This window comes from Poecile atricapillus, chromosome 3 (assembly GCF_030490865.1).
Source record: "Poecile atricapillus isolate bPoeAtr1 chromosome 3, bPoeAtr1.hap1, whole genome shotgun sequence".
Taxonomy (NCBI): Eukaryota; Metazoa; Chordata; class Aves; order Passeriformes; family Paridae; genus Poecile; species Poecile atricapillus.
In genome coordinates, this window is record NC_081251.1 from 72,218,380 (window position 1) to 72,235,733 (window position 17,354).

Sequence of the window (17,354 nt, forward strand, 5' to 3'; positions counted from 1 at the left end):
AGTCCATGTTTGGTTTGAATATTAGAAGATAATTCAGGAGTTAGAAACTCGGGGTGTCTTTTTCATAAAGTCAATAAAATAACCAAGTGACTTTAGACTTCTACTTGGAGTTGCCCACTTAGAAAAATGAAACTAGAGATTACAATGGTACGGCAACACAAGCCACACAAACCTAAGAGTAAAGCCATCACTATTTTATGATCTGTAAGTTACTGCATAAAAGAATCCCACTATGAAATCTCAAATGTTTGTATGAAGCAGGAGGGTGGGCACAATACACTTTATGTGCAGATTCATAAGCCATGTTCAAATACCTCCACAAGATCTTTCCTTGGCCGTAACTTTAAAAGCGGCTCACTGAGACGAATGGAACACAACCCACTTCTTTTGTGATATGAACAGATACCAGCAGAGCTGAAAAGAAAAGCAGAAAGAAAAGATGAAAATCTATTTGCTTCTGTAGCACGTGAAGGAAAGGGAGCATTTAAGTTAAAATGCCATCCCTTGTAAACACATGCAACATCACTTAGAACATGGGATAAAATCACTTTGAGTAGTTACTTGAAAAACTCAGCACGGTTAAGCAAAGGAAAAAAAAAATCCACAAATTCCTTAGAGTAGAAAAACCTGTTTTGAAAGCAGAAGAATGTTTCCTTTAGAACTTGTGATGGACTGAAATACACTACAGGGAGGCTGGAGATTCATGACAGCAAACAATGACTTAATTGCTGGTTGTTTAAATTTGGTCCCCTCCTTCATCAACTTTTGACTCATACCAAACTTACACACCTCTTTACTTCTGTGCACTCACCCACCTTTTTTGTCCATGTCAGTCCTACGGAGTTAGTCCTGCATTGGTGCAATATCCAGCTATTTCCAAATGTGTAAAGAACACTACAACCAGCAGAGGATAAGAGGCAGCAGGACTCCAGCCGCCGGCAGCTGCATCTGCTGCACAACTGCAGACTGCACTTCAAAGATTCCTGGGTTTGTTTAACCTCGAATTTCTTCTATATTCCCCTTCCTAGTCTATTCTAATTTTACCTATATACTATTATTGGTTCCTATTCGCCTTTCCGCCGTGCACTGAAACTATCATAAAGACTGACAACCAGAGCAGCAACACGAGTACGTGAGGTTTCCACACACACCGTCTCAGACCAAGTAATTCCTTGCGTTTTAACATCCCTCCGGCTTGCCTGCACCCGGGGGAAAGGCACTGACGGCTGCCAGGGGCACTGACAGATGCAAGGCAAGGGACACAACCACAGCGACCAGCTCATGCCGCGCCGTACGGGCTCTGCCAGAGACGCGGGACATTGGAGTGCCCGGGAAGAGAGGCCGTGGCAGCAGCACGGCGCTAGCGGGGCACAGCGAGGAGCGGCGGAGGGACAAGCCACAGCCCCACGGCTGCCGGCCCTTCCCAGCGCCCCGACCCCGCGGACACTGCCGCTGTGGGCCGGCGGAGGCACGGCGGGCAGCCCCCGAAACACAAGGATCGGCCCCACCGCCCCCGCTGCAGTACCTGGTCATGCGGGGGCTCCAGGACACCGTGACAGCCTCCAGCTTGCCCCAGAAGAGCGTCTGGTTGAACTGCACGAACAGGGCGTGCACGTCGGGGCTGGGGTCCAGCAGCTCCCACGCCTCGTCCACCACCGACAGCGGGCGGAGGGACGAGCGGTACGGAGAGACATCAGGGCGCTTTGGTACCGCTGCTGCCGCCTCTGCCGCTGCCTGGTCCTGCTCTTCCCACTCCTTCTGGAGCCTGAGCGCCAACAAGAAATCCTCGTCCTCCATCCCGAGCGCGGCTCCCACCGACCGCCAGCGCCGCAGCCGGAACCCCCATCAGCCACCGCGGCGCAGGCGCAGCACCGACCCGCGGCCTGCAGCACCAGCGTCCTTCCGGCAGCGTCTCCTCCGCCCCTTCCCTTCCTTTCCTTCCCTTCCCTTCTTTCCTTCTTTCCTTTCCCTCCGCCTCTTCCTTCCCTTCCCTCCGCCCCCGCCCCGCCCGGCGCGGTCCCACCGTGTCACCGCCGGGCCGCGGGGCGCAGGCGCGGTGTCCCCGGCGGCGGAGCGGGTACCGGGCGGCGGCGGCTCCGTCTCGGACATGGCGCTGCCGCTGGGCGAGGGCGGCGGCGGGAGCCGGCTGCGGCGGCAGCTGGAGTCGGGCGGCTTCGCGGCGGGGGAGTACGTGAAGCAGCTGTCGCAGCAGTCGGACGGGGACCGGGACCTGCAGGAGCACCGGCAGCGCATCCAGGCGCTGAGCGAGGAGACGGCGCAGAGCCTGAAGCGCAACGTCTACCAAAACTACCGGCAGTTCATCGAGACGGCGCGGGAGATCAGCTACCTGGAGAGCGAGATGTACCAGCTCAGCCACATCCTCACCGAGCAGAAGGGCATCATGGAGGCCGTCACCCAGGCCCTGCTCCTCCAGGCCGACCGCGACGACCCCGCCCTGGGCGCCCGCCGCGCCGCCGCCGCCGACCCCTTCCTGCCGCTGTCGGCCAAGGATGCGGCGGCCAACGAGGAGGGGCGGCAGCGCACTCTCACCACCCTCCTGGAGAAGGTGGAGGGCTGCCGCGACCTCCTGCCCGAGAGCCCCGGCAAGTACCTGGTGTACAACGGCGACCTGGTGGAGTACGATGCGGACCACATGGCGCAGATCCAGCGGGTGCACGCCTTCCTCATGAACGACTGCCTGCTGGTGGCCACCGCCCTGCCCAACCGGCGCGGGGCCTACCGCTACGACGCCCTGTACCCCCTCGACGGGCTGGCCGTGGTCAACGTCAAGGACAACCCGCCTATGAAGGACATGTTCAAGCTGCTCATGTTCCCCGAGAGCCGCATCTTCCAGGCTGAGAACGCCAAGATCAAGAAGGAGTGGCTGGAGGTGCTGGAGGAGACCAAGCGCAGCCGTGCCCTCAGCGAGAAGCGGCGCCTGGAGCAGGAGGCCCTGCCCCGGCCCGCCCCGGCGCCCCCCGAATCCACCAACCCCTTCGACGAGGAGGAGGACGAGGAGGAGGAGGATGAGCCCTCCGCTGAGGAGGAGGTTGTTGACCTCTCGCTTGAGTGGATCCAGGAGCTGCCCGAGGACCTGGACGTCTGCATTGCTCAGCGGGACTTCGAGGGGGCGGTGGACCTCTTGGATAAACTGAACGAGTACCTGGCGGACAAGCCCGTGAGCCAGCCCGTGAAGGAGCTGCGGGCCAAGGTGGACGAGCGCGTCCGGCAGCTCACGGACGTGCTGGTGTTCGAGCTGTCCCCGGACCGCTCGCTGCGGGGAGGCCCGCGGGCCACCCGCCGAGCCGTGTCCCAGCTCATTCGCCTGGGCCAGTCCACCAAGGCCTGCGAGCTGTTCCTCAAGAACCGGGCGGCCGCCGTGCAGACGGCCATCCGGCAGCTGCGCATCGAGGGCGCCACGCTGCTCTACATCCACAAGCTCTGCCATGTCTTCTTCACCAGCCTCCTGGAGACGGCCAGGGAGTTTGAGACGGACTTCGCCGGCAACAACGGCTGCTACTCGGCCTTTGTTGTCTGGGCCCGCTCGTCCATGAGGATGTTTGTAGATGCCTTCAGTAAACAAGTGTTCGATAGCAAAGAGAGTTTGTCAACTGCGGCAGAGTGTGTCAAGGTAAGAGAGTCCAGGGAGTGGGGTGGTGGGGCACAATAGCTCACACAAAGGCTTCAAAGCTTTAAATTATCTTTTCTAACTCTGGTTTAGTTGTTGACTCTAGTGTGGGTCTCCAGAGAGGTTTCCTGCGTTGAAAGGTTAATATTCATTCGAGGTTTGTTTGGCTTTTTTCAGTTTGACAGAGGAAAGCCTTAAGGTTGTAATACACGGCAAGAAAAAAACCCTGCCTTTATCAGGAATGCAAAATGTGTTGATTCTTAATTTGCCTTTAACTAGTAGAAGGTTCTAAAATTTACATAAGCTACAACTGAATTGTAAGTACTTCAAAACTTTCTCTTTGTTTTCCAAGGCTGTCCTTAGCTACATTTTCATACCTTTTTTGCAAGACTGATTTTCTCAGGTTATGCTTTCTTTCAGCTGCAAATTGGAAGGGGGAAAAAAAAACCAAACTCAAGTTTGAGTGGGTTATAGTGTAATTGTCCAGAGTATTTTTGACAGCCAGGGTGTGTCTTTCAGTTACTAATTTCTCATTTATGAGATTCTTAAAAGCATGAGGAACAAGTCTGAGTAACACTTCTCAGCTTTCTGAGATAAACTTGGTAAAAATGTAAAGGGAGCTTGCACAGTAATAGCATCCTTTGCTTTTCTTTGTTGTCCCAGGTAGCTAAAGAGCACTGCAAGCAGCTGAGCGAGATTGGACTGGATCTCACCTTCATCATTCACGCCCTCCTGGTAAAGGATATCAAGGGTGCTTTACAGAGCTACAAGGATATCATCATCGAGGCCACCAAGCACCGCAACTCTGAGGAGATGTGGAGAAAGATGAACCTGATGACTCCAGAGGCGCTGGGGAAGCTCAGGGAGGAGATGAGGAGCTGTGGGGTGGGCAATTTTGACCAATACACGGGTGATGACTGCTGGGTCAACCTCAGTTACACTGTAGTAGCTTTCACTAAGCAGACTATGGCCTTCTTGGAGGAAGCCTTAAAGCTTTACTTTCCAGAGCTGCATATGGTTCTTCTGGAGAGTCTCGTGGAAATCATCCTGGTGGCTGTCCAGCATGTCGATTACAGTTTACGGTGTGAGCAGGACCCTGAGAAAAAAGCATTCATTAGGCAGAATGCCTCTTTCCTGTATGAAACTGTCCTTCCTGTTGTGGAAAAAAGGTTTGAGGAAGGGGTTGGAAAGCCAGCCAAGCAGCTACAGGATCTGAGAAATGCCTCAAGACTGATGCGTGTAAATCCGGAAAGTACCACCTCTGTGGTGTGAAGTGAACCTGTTCTTGGGAACAAGGTGGCAGCACTTACTGAAGATGTTGTACATTGAACAGATGAACTAAGCCGGGTTTTTTTTGAGTCCCTGAAAGATGCAGAACTCTTACTTGCTGCATTCCAGAAGCTGAAGACTTTGAATCAATGCCTGCAAGCATGCAATGCTGTACTTGGTGGATGGGGTGTAGGGAAGTGGTAAGGTGGAGGTCACATGTCCTTGGACAGCGTATCCTGTACGAAGGGTTTGTGTAGTATTTGTGACTTGGGGAATTACTGTAATACACAGATTTTGGCCAATTGTTTGTGAAAGTCTTACATGCATCTACAGCAGATGGCAGGAAAAGATCAATTCTCATCATGTCACTGTAGCAATTTTTTTTTAAGGCAGTGTTCTGGGGAAGTGCTGAAGCATTCCCAGGGTGTGGTATTCAGTAAGGCACATCCACCAGATGTGACTCAGCACTGGAGCTAAATGACAAGGATTTGCACAGTGTGATTTTTGTCGTAGCAATGCAGACTTTTCTTCAACATTGAGGTTATTTTAATTCATTTCAGAGGCAGATTGAAATAAAAATGTTTATATAGTTTTTGGTGTTGGGGTGAAGGGGCTTCTTCTGTTTAATAAGCTGGCCTGTCAGCCTAAATTACAGCTGTCTGAAAACAAACCTGCTGTCAGAACCATTTGTTCCCTTCAAGAGAAGTGAGAATAAATTGCTTCCCTTCCTCTTTGTGTTCCTCTTCCATGTTTTCTCATGGATCTAATTGGGGTCATGTCCATGGAGTGAAGTGTGCACTGTTGCTTGAGATGCTGTCACAAATGCATTATGGGCTGTTGTCTCCTGGCTGGAACCATATTGAAGAGGCATAAATGCCCTTGAGACATGCAGGGCAGGGAGAGGGACTGAAGGGACTGTTTCATTGGAAGAAACGGAATGCTAGTTTCACTGTACAGAAGCAGCACCTGGTGAAGAGACTGTGAGGCTTTTTGTAAGAGATGTGAACTTTGAGATATACACTGTCTCCTGCAGGAACTAGCATCATTTCCTGTAATACAGCAATAAGCAAGAACAACTATCTTTTTTTGCAGAAATCACAAGGATTTGGATGGTGATTTTAATGTTGATGGGGAAAGTTTATACAAGTCCTCTTATGTTTGGACTGAATGGTGTTGGCTGTCTCATGCAGTAAATGTCTGAAAATAAAATAAGCCAAGTCTTGTGTCAAGGCTGGCTTTGGAAAGCTGTCAGCTTCAACTTCTAAGCTGTGCAAACTTCTGCTTCTGTGCAAACTTTCTTAGTTGTGAGAAAATCATGTTACAGCTAAGGAACCTTGTATTAGTCCCTCAAAAAGTGTCCTTAACTGGAATAACTAAATATCCTATTCCTATAAGGCTTTCAAATTAAAGCTTTTGCAGTTTGTGTCATGGTAATGAATGCCTTGTGACTGCCTGAACAAACAAAAGGTTTCACTAGTAAAACATTCTGCATAACTGTTAGACTGAAGCTTCTTAATTTCTCCCTATTTTCATAGTGCTAGTTCAATGCAGTTTTCGCTTCAATGGCTGGGTTTTGTTCTCTTGCTCTTTGGATGTCTTTTGAACTGTCAGATTTTGAGAAGCATCCTATTGTCTCTGCTCACTTGCTTTTCAGTGTTTGGGCCTTTTGCTAGCAACTCACAAAAAAAGTCCCACAAAATGTTTTTAAAGGGTAACTTGTTGCTCCCAACTTACATTGATTGAAAACCAGTGAAACAGCTCTACTTTTATTTTAAGGGACAGGGACAGTAAGTTAGAATTTGTGCAACATGTTCTGTCAAGGGGAGAGAGAGTCCTATTGGTGTTATTTCAGTAGGGAACTCTTTGATATCAGAACCTAGTAAAGTATAGCAAAGTAATATAATCTCTGTCATCTGTTTAAAGTGGGAGAGATGTCAGCCTAATCTGAAGAATACTTTTAAGTGAATTAGAAATGAGTGTTCTCTATGGTGATGGGTATTTTGGACAAGAGGGGAAGAGATAGCTTTTTTTCCTGTGAACACAGGTATATTTATCTTTTTTTTTTAACATCAGAAGAAAGCAGAATAAATACAGATGAGCCTTATCTTCGTGTGTGTGTGTTTGCAAGAGAAGGACTAGATCTGGAACTCTAGACTGATTATTGTGATACTTGGGGATTTTATGCAAGAAGCTGAATTGTAGTTTCCCAATTCCCAAGCATTAACATGAGGCTGAAAAGGAGGAGAGCCCTGATCATGCTTCTGTTGTGAGCTGGTGTAGCACAGCTTGCCCTCATCAGAGGATGAAATTTGGAGTGTAATTCTGCCACATGCTCTGTTATGCCTCTGTCACTGAGCCCTTCATCAATCTGTTTATGGCCCACTGAGCCTACTGATTTTGTCTCTGCTGTCATCCCTGGAGCAGTGGGTTTATGTTGATATTGGTTTTAATGCATCAGGGAATCTGGCTTTTCATTTGGGTCATGTTCTTGTACCTGTCACAATTCAAACAGGTGTGGATTTGTATAAACTGCTATAAGTGGCACTGATACTTTGTAACTTGTGAATCTATTAGAGTCAAAACAAAGGAAAAGCAGTAACAAAGAAAATGGTGTGGAATGAATCTGAACACACTTTTATGTTAATTAACAGAGAAAAATCAGTGTATGCTGAGTCATAGTTTAATAACTTTCAGTTTTGGAATTGCACTTTCCTTTTCCTGAGCTGTACACTTGTGGCAATAGTGTTGTTCAAGTTGGGATTTGCAGTAACTACTGAATAATATGATAATAGTTCTATTGATTTGAGAAAGAACTAATACTGGGTTTTTTTGAGACAACTGTATATAAAATCTGGTTTCCTCTAGCTACTGTGACAAAATTGTGTACAATGATTTTTTCTTTAAAATTCGGATAAATTTACGTATTAGAATTTAATGCAATAACTTTTCTGAACCATGAAGACCATGCATTAAAACTTTTGGACATACAGCACTAGTGGTGTATCTGTTTTGATCATCAGAAAGAGGATTTTGGTTTGAAGTTTGACTTCTAGTGAAGTCAGAGAGGTTCAGGTTAGTCCCTTGTGAGGGAGAGGTGAGCACAACTCTGTGTCCAAGGTGATGCTGGAAGAAAATGTTGGACACAGACGAGAGTACTGTACTCTCATTTGATGGGACTTCGGGGGTGTGTGTGATGGATTATCAACACCAAGGCAGCATAATGCTAAAAGGGTTTGTTGTCTTCCAGACTTTTTTGTGTCTGGAGTCCACCCATTCTTACCTTGGATGCTGAATGTGTAGTACAGCCTGTGCCCTCACTAGGTGGAGCTTTGTGCACTGAAACCTCAGCAGGCTGTGAGCAGGCTGAGCTGTGAGCTGTGCTGCCCTGCAGTGCGGCTTGGCAGGTTTTGGGTAGCATGCTGGGGGAAGAACATGCTGCAGAGAATGATCCAGATGTTAGATTCAGGTCATTTTCATTCCGTGGTAGTGGTTGGGTTCTGCATTTTCTGATTCTTGTACTGTTGGTTTTTAAGTTCTTCATGTTTTCCTGAGGTGTTTCTGTACCGTTGGCACGCATCCTTCAGAATATTTCACCTTTCTGCTTTTTCTTTCAGATACCAACATGTGACTTGTGTTCTGCCTGGGAAACACTACTACACCTCAAGCCCCTGCAGAGATGTGAAAAGTTGCTTGTCCCAGCTGCAGTTCTATGTCTCATGTAAGAAGTTCAGATTAGTGACTTCTCAAAGTCAAGTTTGTGTGACCTCTGGTCACTTTACTTCAGTATTGGACTGAAATTCCCTTATAACTTCATGCTCACAGCACAGATTTGCACTCCAGCACAGTAACATAGAAGGTCCCCACCACCTATTGTTGTAACTTACACGGTCTTGGTATTCCTTTTGCTGCCCAAGTGTTTCAATTTAACTGGGTTACCTTTTACTTAAAAATATTAGTTTTGCAGGCTCTTTAGTCTATTTTCTCTGATAAATATCAAATCTGGCATGGGGCTTATCTGTCAAGTAGCTCTGTGGCCACAGACACCTTTTTCCTCACAGGTTTAGGAATTGTGATACGCCTTCAATCCCTACAAAGTCTGAGGGATAGTGTGGAGAGAAACACCTCAAACTGTAGGGAAAATAGATTTATGTCATTTACCACTTCAAGGGATGTTGGCTGGAGTAATAGACCAGAATTTGATTGAGCTACCTTGGACACAGAGTTGTTACTTCTCATGTATTTAGGAAACTTTGCTTATGAGGCTTCAGCAGCCTCAACATGTACTGTAATAAATTCTCAATTTCAGGGTTACTTGCTGAGCTAGATTACCTGCTGCAGATGTGCTTGGTTTGACACAGCAGAGATAAAGTACGGGCAAGGGACCTGGCCTGTGCTGACCACTGAGCAGTAGTACCCTTCCTGGGGCTTCACATGGCTGATCAGGGCAGTTTCAAGGCCATTTTAGATCACCCGCCTGAGGCCCTGTGGTATTTATTCTCTCTCCCTCCCCATGCAGTAGCTGCGTTCCTTTCAATGGGCAGAGCATCCCACCCGAGTGGGAGGATGAAGAGGAGCAGCTCCCCAAATTCCTTGAAGCGAGCTGTGGTGGCACAGGACCACCAGCGGGGGTCCCGCGGGAGCTGTGTGGATTGGGGAGTGCGGGCACCCCCTGCAAGAGGGCACTACTGCTGGGATTGAGCAATTCCATCTGCTCCCACCATCCGCTGCAAGAGCAAAGCTGGTACAAAAACTGAGAGATTGGTCTCTTGGTGTTAAGGCAGGAACTGGACCCTGAGGCATCGTCTTAGATTGCCCAGAATATGATGTGGCACTTCAGCTGTTGGGAATCTGGTTCAGATGTGCTAATAATATCTTGGCATGTGATTAGTGAATGGAATGCACTAGGAAGGTGGACCAGGAAAAAGAGCAGGTAGTGTTAACTTCACTGCTGCTTGGGAAAACCTTGGAGATGCTTGGATTGATGATGTTTTCAACTTATTTTTAAAAAATAAAATTAAAAGCATACAGCTCTTTATCTAATTGCACCGAGACACATCGTTCTTCCTCTGTCCTTCCAGAAACTGACTCAAAAAAAATCAAAAGTCTCATGAAGGTAAAAGAGAGTGAGCCAAATCCACTGTGATACAAGACATGTGATTCTAAACACTGCAAATTTTGGCAAAATTAAGATCTGAACTTCAGACATTTTCCAAACTGACAAAACTTTGCCTCACTCTTCCAGATTTCTGGACTTCGAGTTCTCTGGGCTTTGAGTCATTCCTACTGTTACTAAAAACCACAATTCACAGACAACAATCTGTGCCAGTCAGACTAATGTGTTTTGTTTTGTTTTGTTTTGTTTTGTTTTAATTATAGCTTTGCAGCACTGCTGCCGTCTGGGAATTCCTGTTAAGTTAATTTTTCAAACCCAGTATTCACAATAGGAAGGAGCCCCAGCATCTGCAGGATGGGATTGTCAGGAGAGTGCTTGAAGCTCTGCAGAGAATCCTTCCTTCCTAAGGACTGAGTGAATTTCTCTCTCAAAACACAGATCTCTGATAAGCAGCTTCTGCCCTGCTCTATTTCCCCCTCACTAACAATTGGCAGGATTGTTTATTTTCCCACTCCACAATATAACCTCTCCAGCAGAGGTGCCAGACTCGCTTTGTGGAGGAAGGATGCCAAACTGAAGGTTGAGTTACAGTCTGTACATCTGTCCTAGCACAGTTCAGGCTATGTAACTCCCTGCCTGCTCTTGCCATTGACAAAGTTGATGGGGAGGAAGGGGACTGGGAGGTTTGCAAAGAAAGATCTGTAATCTTTGTCCTTCTGACTTCCACCCAGCAAGGTGCTTAAACACACACTGAAGATGCCCCCCTGAATTTGGGAAGCCCACTCCTATAGTCAGAGACAATTAGATCCTAAAGTGCTTTTCATGAGTGGAGGATCAGTAAATTACTTTTGAAATTTGCAAAAACAATTGGCAAAGAAGGGATGGGAGAGTAGCACCAGAGCAACAGCACCACGTGAGCAAACAAAATGTGTGTTTCTGGGACATCTCAGCTCTAGTGTGACAAATGGTGGTCCCAAACAAAACCTGCCCCTTCCTCAGTGGGAGCAGTAGGCTCCATAAATCATCCGTGCTGCAACTTCCCAGGAGGCAGCAATAACGGTGTGGGACACACTAAAATAAAGGCACTTCATCTGACCAGCTGTAATAGGTGACACCACATCAGGGTGGAGGAAATGCCTCGGGAAAACAATGACACTTAAGGAAGGGTGCCCATCGAGGCTGGATCACCCGCTGTTCTGAGATGTGCCTCCACCTGAGCCTGACACCAGTGCTGGCTGGCATTGTCCTGACACACACCACCTTCCCCCATTTTGCCCAACTCCAGAACCTCCCGTGGTGAGCATTTTCTTCCTGCTGTCCATTGGCCTGAAATAAGCCTCCTCCCTGCTGGCAGGATTAACCCTATCTCGTTTGCTTGGTGACAAGAGATGTGTGCAGGGAACAGAAGGCCCCGCTGCCGCCCAGCAGCTTCACACCGGATAGCTCCTCTCCTGGTGTGCCTCTAATCAGTCACTATTTTTTGTCATCTACTGAAGTTTATTACCATTTAAATAGCCTTTCAGCCTCAGATGTCCTGTGGGGTTTCTGCCTCTGCTGCCTCATGCCCTGTGAAATTAATTCCTGTAAAAGCATGTCCTCCCAGGAAAATGGAAAGAGCTCAACTAAGCTGGTTTAGAAACTGTTGTAAATCCCCACAAGTCCTTCTGTGGCCTTTCAGTTTGGACTGGGGCACTTTCTAAGTACTCAGCTTGGGGTAAAATATGCTTGGACTGTAAAGTGTTTATTTCCAACCAAAATTACTGCACTGAGTCCTGCTGTCTGGGGCAATGTTTTTGAGTACTGTGAGCAAATTCCATATTTAACTCAGCATGTGTTTTTAGGCCTTTTAGATTTAAGGGCCAGACTGCAAATGCCTTTAATCAGGAAGCAATTAATTGCACAGATTTCCTCCTTGCAGCCAGTGTAGCACTCAACCAGGTAATACTCCCTGTGAGGCAGTGGCTCCTGCCTGCGACACTGCCTTTATTACTGCGTATCTCTGCTAATTAGTGCCCTTGGATGGTAGGCCAGGGTGCCACAGGGGGTTCAGATAAAAGGTACCATCAGTCAAGACAATCTTAAGATAGCTTTAAGAAGAAAATCAAATGGTTTGCCTTCCTGATGAGCTTTTAAAAAAATTATTATTACTATTATTTTTCCTGAAGAAAACTCGCAAGAAGGATTGATTGATACTTTTGATGGAAGGACCTGGTTGTGACTTCAAGGTAGTTGAGCTCACTCAGCTGGAGCTTTTTCCAGAGCACTGTGATGGTCACCCAAGACCAACGCCAAGCAGACAGCACTTAGTTTGTATCTTTTGCGTTCACCTTCATGCAAAGGATCACAGTCCTGGTTCTCCATCAAAAATGATGCTCAGCTTCACTTGGAGAGAAGAGTATGGGGAGCTGGGGGACATGTTTAGCCTTGATTGACAGTCCCTGGAGCAGAATACACACAATGTCTCACAAAACAGGAGGGTAAGGCTTAGTTGCCCCTCTGCCCCACATTCAGGCCAGGGCCATCTCTCCACCTGCTAATGCTGATACCAGCCTTGCTCACTCTCTCTGACACAAGTCTCACATCCTTCCTGTCCTACATGCTGGCTATAAAGAACAAATTCCCTCATTATGCCATTACTATAATTTACAGCAGAAACCTTCCCCTCTGCACACACAACTCTTCATGTTTGACTATTATAATTGCATTTTCAAAGTTATAAATAACACGTTAGCCTGGTTTATGTGTTCATGCAAGTCAGGCTATAAACTGGCAGATGAATGAAATTAACTGTCTCCAGAATTCACATTCCTGTCACTTATTCAATTATTTGATCAACGTAATTGCTCAGAGCAAGAGCTAATTGGAAAATGACATGTATTTACCCTCTCTCTAGAGGAAGAGAGGCTTATCAGCTATTTTACTGCAGGCACTTTCATTACTTCCAATATTCTGGAAGAAACAAGGATTTTAAATGGGCCAGGCCCAAGCACACAAGGCTTGTTTTTTAGCCAGATGCTTCCCCATCCTTAAAATAGCTCCAGTATTTTGCAGTGCAAGGATTTGAACATGCCTATACTGCAGCACACACAGGTATCTTGGCACGGGTGTATGCAAGCTGCAAGCCAAGCTTGCCTCCAGGAGTCTGCAGCACAAAATAAATGTGCTCCTGCTCTGTGCATCTATATTCGTGCTGGTGCTGCAGCTATACGTGTTTTCTTCTTCCTGTGACAGACTCCCATCCCTGGGTGCTGAGGCGGAGAATATCGGTTCACTGAGGCTTGGCTCTCAAGAGCAGGAAAGGCAGGAAGTGATTTTGTGTGTGTGTGTGTGTTGCTGGTGTAGAAAAGATTGTAAATCCCCACCTTGCCAGCTCAAATCTTACATCAAGGTTACAGCTTGAAACACCAATACCTTTCAAATTATCTTTCTGTCCCTCACCTCGCCCAGATATCCTGGTTAACATCCTGAGTTATTAAATTTTCTTACTAAATTAAAATCTAAGAAGGGGGTGCTAGAACAGAGTAGGGAGGTAGGAGGTAGGAGACTCAAATCCTAAAGTGGTCCCTCTTTCCATTATTAGCTCTAGCATTGTCTGGAGTTGGAATATTTCACTGAGACAGGCAAGCAATTTCCCAAGCTGTATGGAAGGGGAGGAAGCTCATCTATCAATGCCAACAGTTTGCAGCCTATTGTCTGCAGACCCTGAGGGTTATCTGCTGGGGAAAGGAAGCTAAGAAATCAACCCTGTTGCCAGTCATCTTAAATTTGCGACAGATGGTCTGCACCTCTGTTGGAAAATATTGGGGTCTGCAAATTAAAAACTGGGTAAAAAACCCTGTGATTTCCTCCTGCTGTTCATGAGCAGTTCAAGCATCAGGTTTTTGGGTGCTTGAATAAGAATCTCCAGAGGTGATTCAAGGAGCATGTGAGTGCTGAGAAACGCTGCGCCAAGTCTCACTCCCTGAGGTGTAGCAGTGCTGCTAACACTGCACAAGTGGTACAGGACAGCTGCAGGAAACTCTGTGCTGCGTGCTGTGTCCAAGGGGCTGGCACTGCCTACATTTGATGAGTAGTGAATCAGGTGAGCAATTATTTAGCTCATCCAAGAGGAGATGAAATGAGTGCAGCACAGCCTATTTGTACTTGCACCAGGACATGCCTGATATTGGAGGTTTTTTAGAGTAGGAAGCAAAAGTATCCAATAAGGAAATAAAAATACCTCCACCATGCAGTGCTCGTGTATGTGTCCCAGTAGTCCTTGGGAGAAGGAGAATTAGATTCATTAAGTACCTGTAAGCAGAATTTTGTTGTCGTGCTCAGTAGGATTGCTGTGCAGTTGGGACAAGAGGGATGCTGAGGGCATCAGGTGCCATTCCTGCTCACAGCTCTGTGACACACACAGCCACAGCAAGCTGCAAACAAGGACAATGCCACGGTTTGGTGTCGTATGGGTGACTCCAGCCCGTGGAAAACTGGCCTCTGAGTGTGAAGCTGTGATCTCTAAGCTGTGGCTAATGGAATAAATCAGTAACCTGATGGTGCCACAGGACACTGCACATGGGGCATGCAGGCTCCTGTTGCCAGTTCTAGGCACAAAGGGAAAAAAACCCATCAAGATATTGTGGGTATCTCTGTGAACTGAGGCTGCTGCTACGGCTGAAGCAGGGAACAGGCGTGCAGGGAAGTGGCCGCTGCAGGGCGCCAAGGCAGCGGGGCCAGCAGAGGGAGCCCGCCGCTGCCGCATCCCGGGATCGCCTCAGCCCCGTCCCCAGCCCCGCATCCCGGGATCGCCTCAGCTCCGCGCGCAGCCCACAGCTCCTGATCTCCCCCATCCCGCACCTTTCCCGGCCCAGCACGCAGCCTCGCAGCCCTGCAGAACCCCTGCACACCGCTCTGCAATCCTTCTGCCCCTCCACTTAGCAGCCCTGAGGCCTTGGATCCCACAGCCCTCCAGCCCAACATTTCCCTGTGCCCAGCACCCAGAAGCCTCACGCCTCGCCAGCTCGGTGTCCCGGCAGTCCCACAACCAATCGCACCGGCAGACTGGCACCCAAATGTCCATTTGTGTAGCCCTGCAGACCCGCATCCTGGCACCAAGCCCCAAATTCCCAAATGCTCGAATTTCAGCATCCCCACATCCCAGCTGCCCTGCAGCCCAGGAGCTCTGCAGTGCCCACAGCTCATCATCCAGCACAACACCCAAGCTGTAAAGCAGCCCCAGAGCCTGCAGCTCCATGTGCCAGCAGCTCAGCATCCCAGCCCAGGGCACACAGAAAGTGCAGCTGGCACAGAGCTGCTGCTCCTGGGTCTAGGCTTTATTGTGGCTTCTGCCCTCAGGCACAGTGACAACTCTGACTGGAGGTGGCTGTAGTTATATATTGGGGTTTTTGCCAGAGGCACTGCTATGAGCTATATTGACAGAGGTGTTATTTCATTTCTGGGAGCTGGATAAATCTTTCACATATGATCTGCAGCCTGAGCCGGAGGAGGCAGCTTTCCAGGTGTGCTGGATGCAGCTAGCACTACTGATGCACTCTTGGTCCCACTGCTCTGCAGGGCTGGAAGCAGGCATGCAACAGGGGAAAGGCAGGCAGCAGCTGCCTCTGCAACTTCTTGGCTCCAGTACTACAGCTGGTACTTCACTGTGAGCTTTGCCTCTGCCAGGAACAGTCTCTTCCTATGCACAGGAACAGGTTTTCCTGTAGGATTTTAGCACTGGAAAGGAACACTGGAAAACCTGGTGTTTTTGTTACACTGGGACACTCATTCTGCCAACTGTGAATCAACATGACCGCACTTCTGCAATAGAAAAATTCAATAAATGTATGCAGAAAAATTACTCTCCCTCAGTTTTTGTCCAGTCCTGTCCACTTTGCGGTCCTGCTGAACCTCATGCTAGCAGCTCTGTACAGGAGGGTGATAGCATGATCAGTCTGGTGGAACACTCCTCACCTGGCTGACTTACAGCAAAGCTTTGCTATTATATCTGAAGCCATAGCACAGGTGTGCTGCTCCTCTGTGAACATATTCCAGAAGTACATGTGGGCTGTCTTAGCTGGAATTTCATTCTATTTTTTTATTCAGGCACAAAATATCTGGTTACCATTTTCAGCTGAGAGAAGGTGCTCGAAATGGAAAAAGTCAAGTCACAAAATGGGATAGAAAACAAAGCCATGGAAAATATTTGCAGCCAAACAATAAAAATGCAGTTTGAGTCAATGGAAATATTAAATTTCAGTGCTTTCAAGATTTTATTATTATTACTTAAAAGTAAAATTATTTAAAATGTAGAAGATATTTTAATAAAGAAAATATTATTCTAAATGTCAACAATGGAAAAAGGGATCCTTTGATATTCATAATTTTTTCCTTACTACTTCTATTTGAGAGATGTATTGGGCATATTTTCTTTCGTAGGTCTCATAAGAAAAACAATAGTTTTAAGGAATAAGAATTTTTTCAATTAGACAACATTTTGCTGAAAACTCGTATCTGGAAGAAAGCTGGAAATAGTTAGTGTGAAAAGTGTAGCAGGAACGTTTTAGTTCCAGATGTGTTATTCTGCTTTCCCTGGTATGACAAAGGTAGTTAAAATTAAAGTTCAAAGATGCAGCGCTGGTGTAACTAACTACATATTTCCTGACATTTGTGCCTGTCAGCACAGGGGTGGTTAGACTGCTATTTATAAATCTGAGCTTAATTCATTCTCTTACCACAGGGAGCAATCAAAACCCCAGTGATTCCCAGGGAGAAATCAGGGCCAGTGAACAAGAGGCTTTTTCCTAATTTGTTTCTGTCTGTGTTTTGTTCGGAAGAAAGATACATGTAGTGAACACAGTCCAATCCCAGCCCTTCTCTGCTGAGTCAGAGTCAGCTTCTTGGTCTTATGGATCTCGAGTCAGGAAGGCAGGATGGTCTTGTGGCTTAGGATATGCACTGTGAGTCAGAATAGTTTATTAATGGAAAAAAAAATGCTCCTTTCATTTATTAGCAGATCATCAAAATGGCTTTTGTCTTGGTTTGAAAAGACAGGTGTCTGCTAAGGAAGGCAGGAACCTCCCTTGAAATGGAAAAATGTTAAACCCCTCCCCGAATTATTATAATCTTGAAATCAGGGGGCTCTCAGGCAAAGATATGGGAATAGGAAAAACAGTTCTTTACTAGGAAAATTGAAATAAAAATGGAGTAGTAAAAAAAAAATCCACTGTCAGAGTCAGAATACAACCTGACACCCTGTTGGTCAGGCTGTTGGTGGCAGTCCAATTAAATGGTGGCTGCTGCAGTGACAGATGTGGTTCTGTTGAAGCAGTGATCCTGTAGAAGGGTGTAGTTTTCCTCTGAAGA

The 17,354-nt window shown here is 47.3% G+C and overlaps 1 protein-coding gene across 1 annotated transcript; it reads left to right on the plus strand.

Annotated features, from left to right (window-relative positions):
- The first annotated feature begins 1,530 nt into the window (after positions 1-1,530).
- EXOC8 (exocyst complex component 8) lies at positions 1,531-7,886 on the plus strand. Its single transcript, XM_058834666.1, has 2 exons — positions 1,531-3,631; positions 4,292-7,886. Exons 1-2 carry the CDS (start codon positions 1,532-1,534, stop codon positions 4,898-4,900), a joined length of 2,709 nt encoding a protein of 902 aa, XP_058690649.1. The 5' UTR covers position 1,531; the 3' UTR covers positions 4,901-7,886.
- The last annotated feature ends 9,468 nt before the right edge of the window (positions 7,887-17,354 follow it).

What these genes read in the sequence shown, in the direction of transcription:
- EXOC8 (XM_058834666.1), top strand. Translation starts at nt 1,532, where the DNA reads ATGCGGGGGCTCCAGGACACCGTGACAGCCTCCAGCTTGCCCCAGAAG. An exon ending in CTGCGGCAGAGTGTGTCAAG is followed by an intron (nt 3,632 to 4,291) that starts GTAAGAGAGTCC and finishes TTGTTGTCCCAG; the next exon opens with GTAGCTAAAGAGCACTGCAA.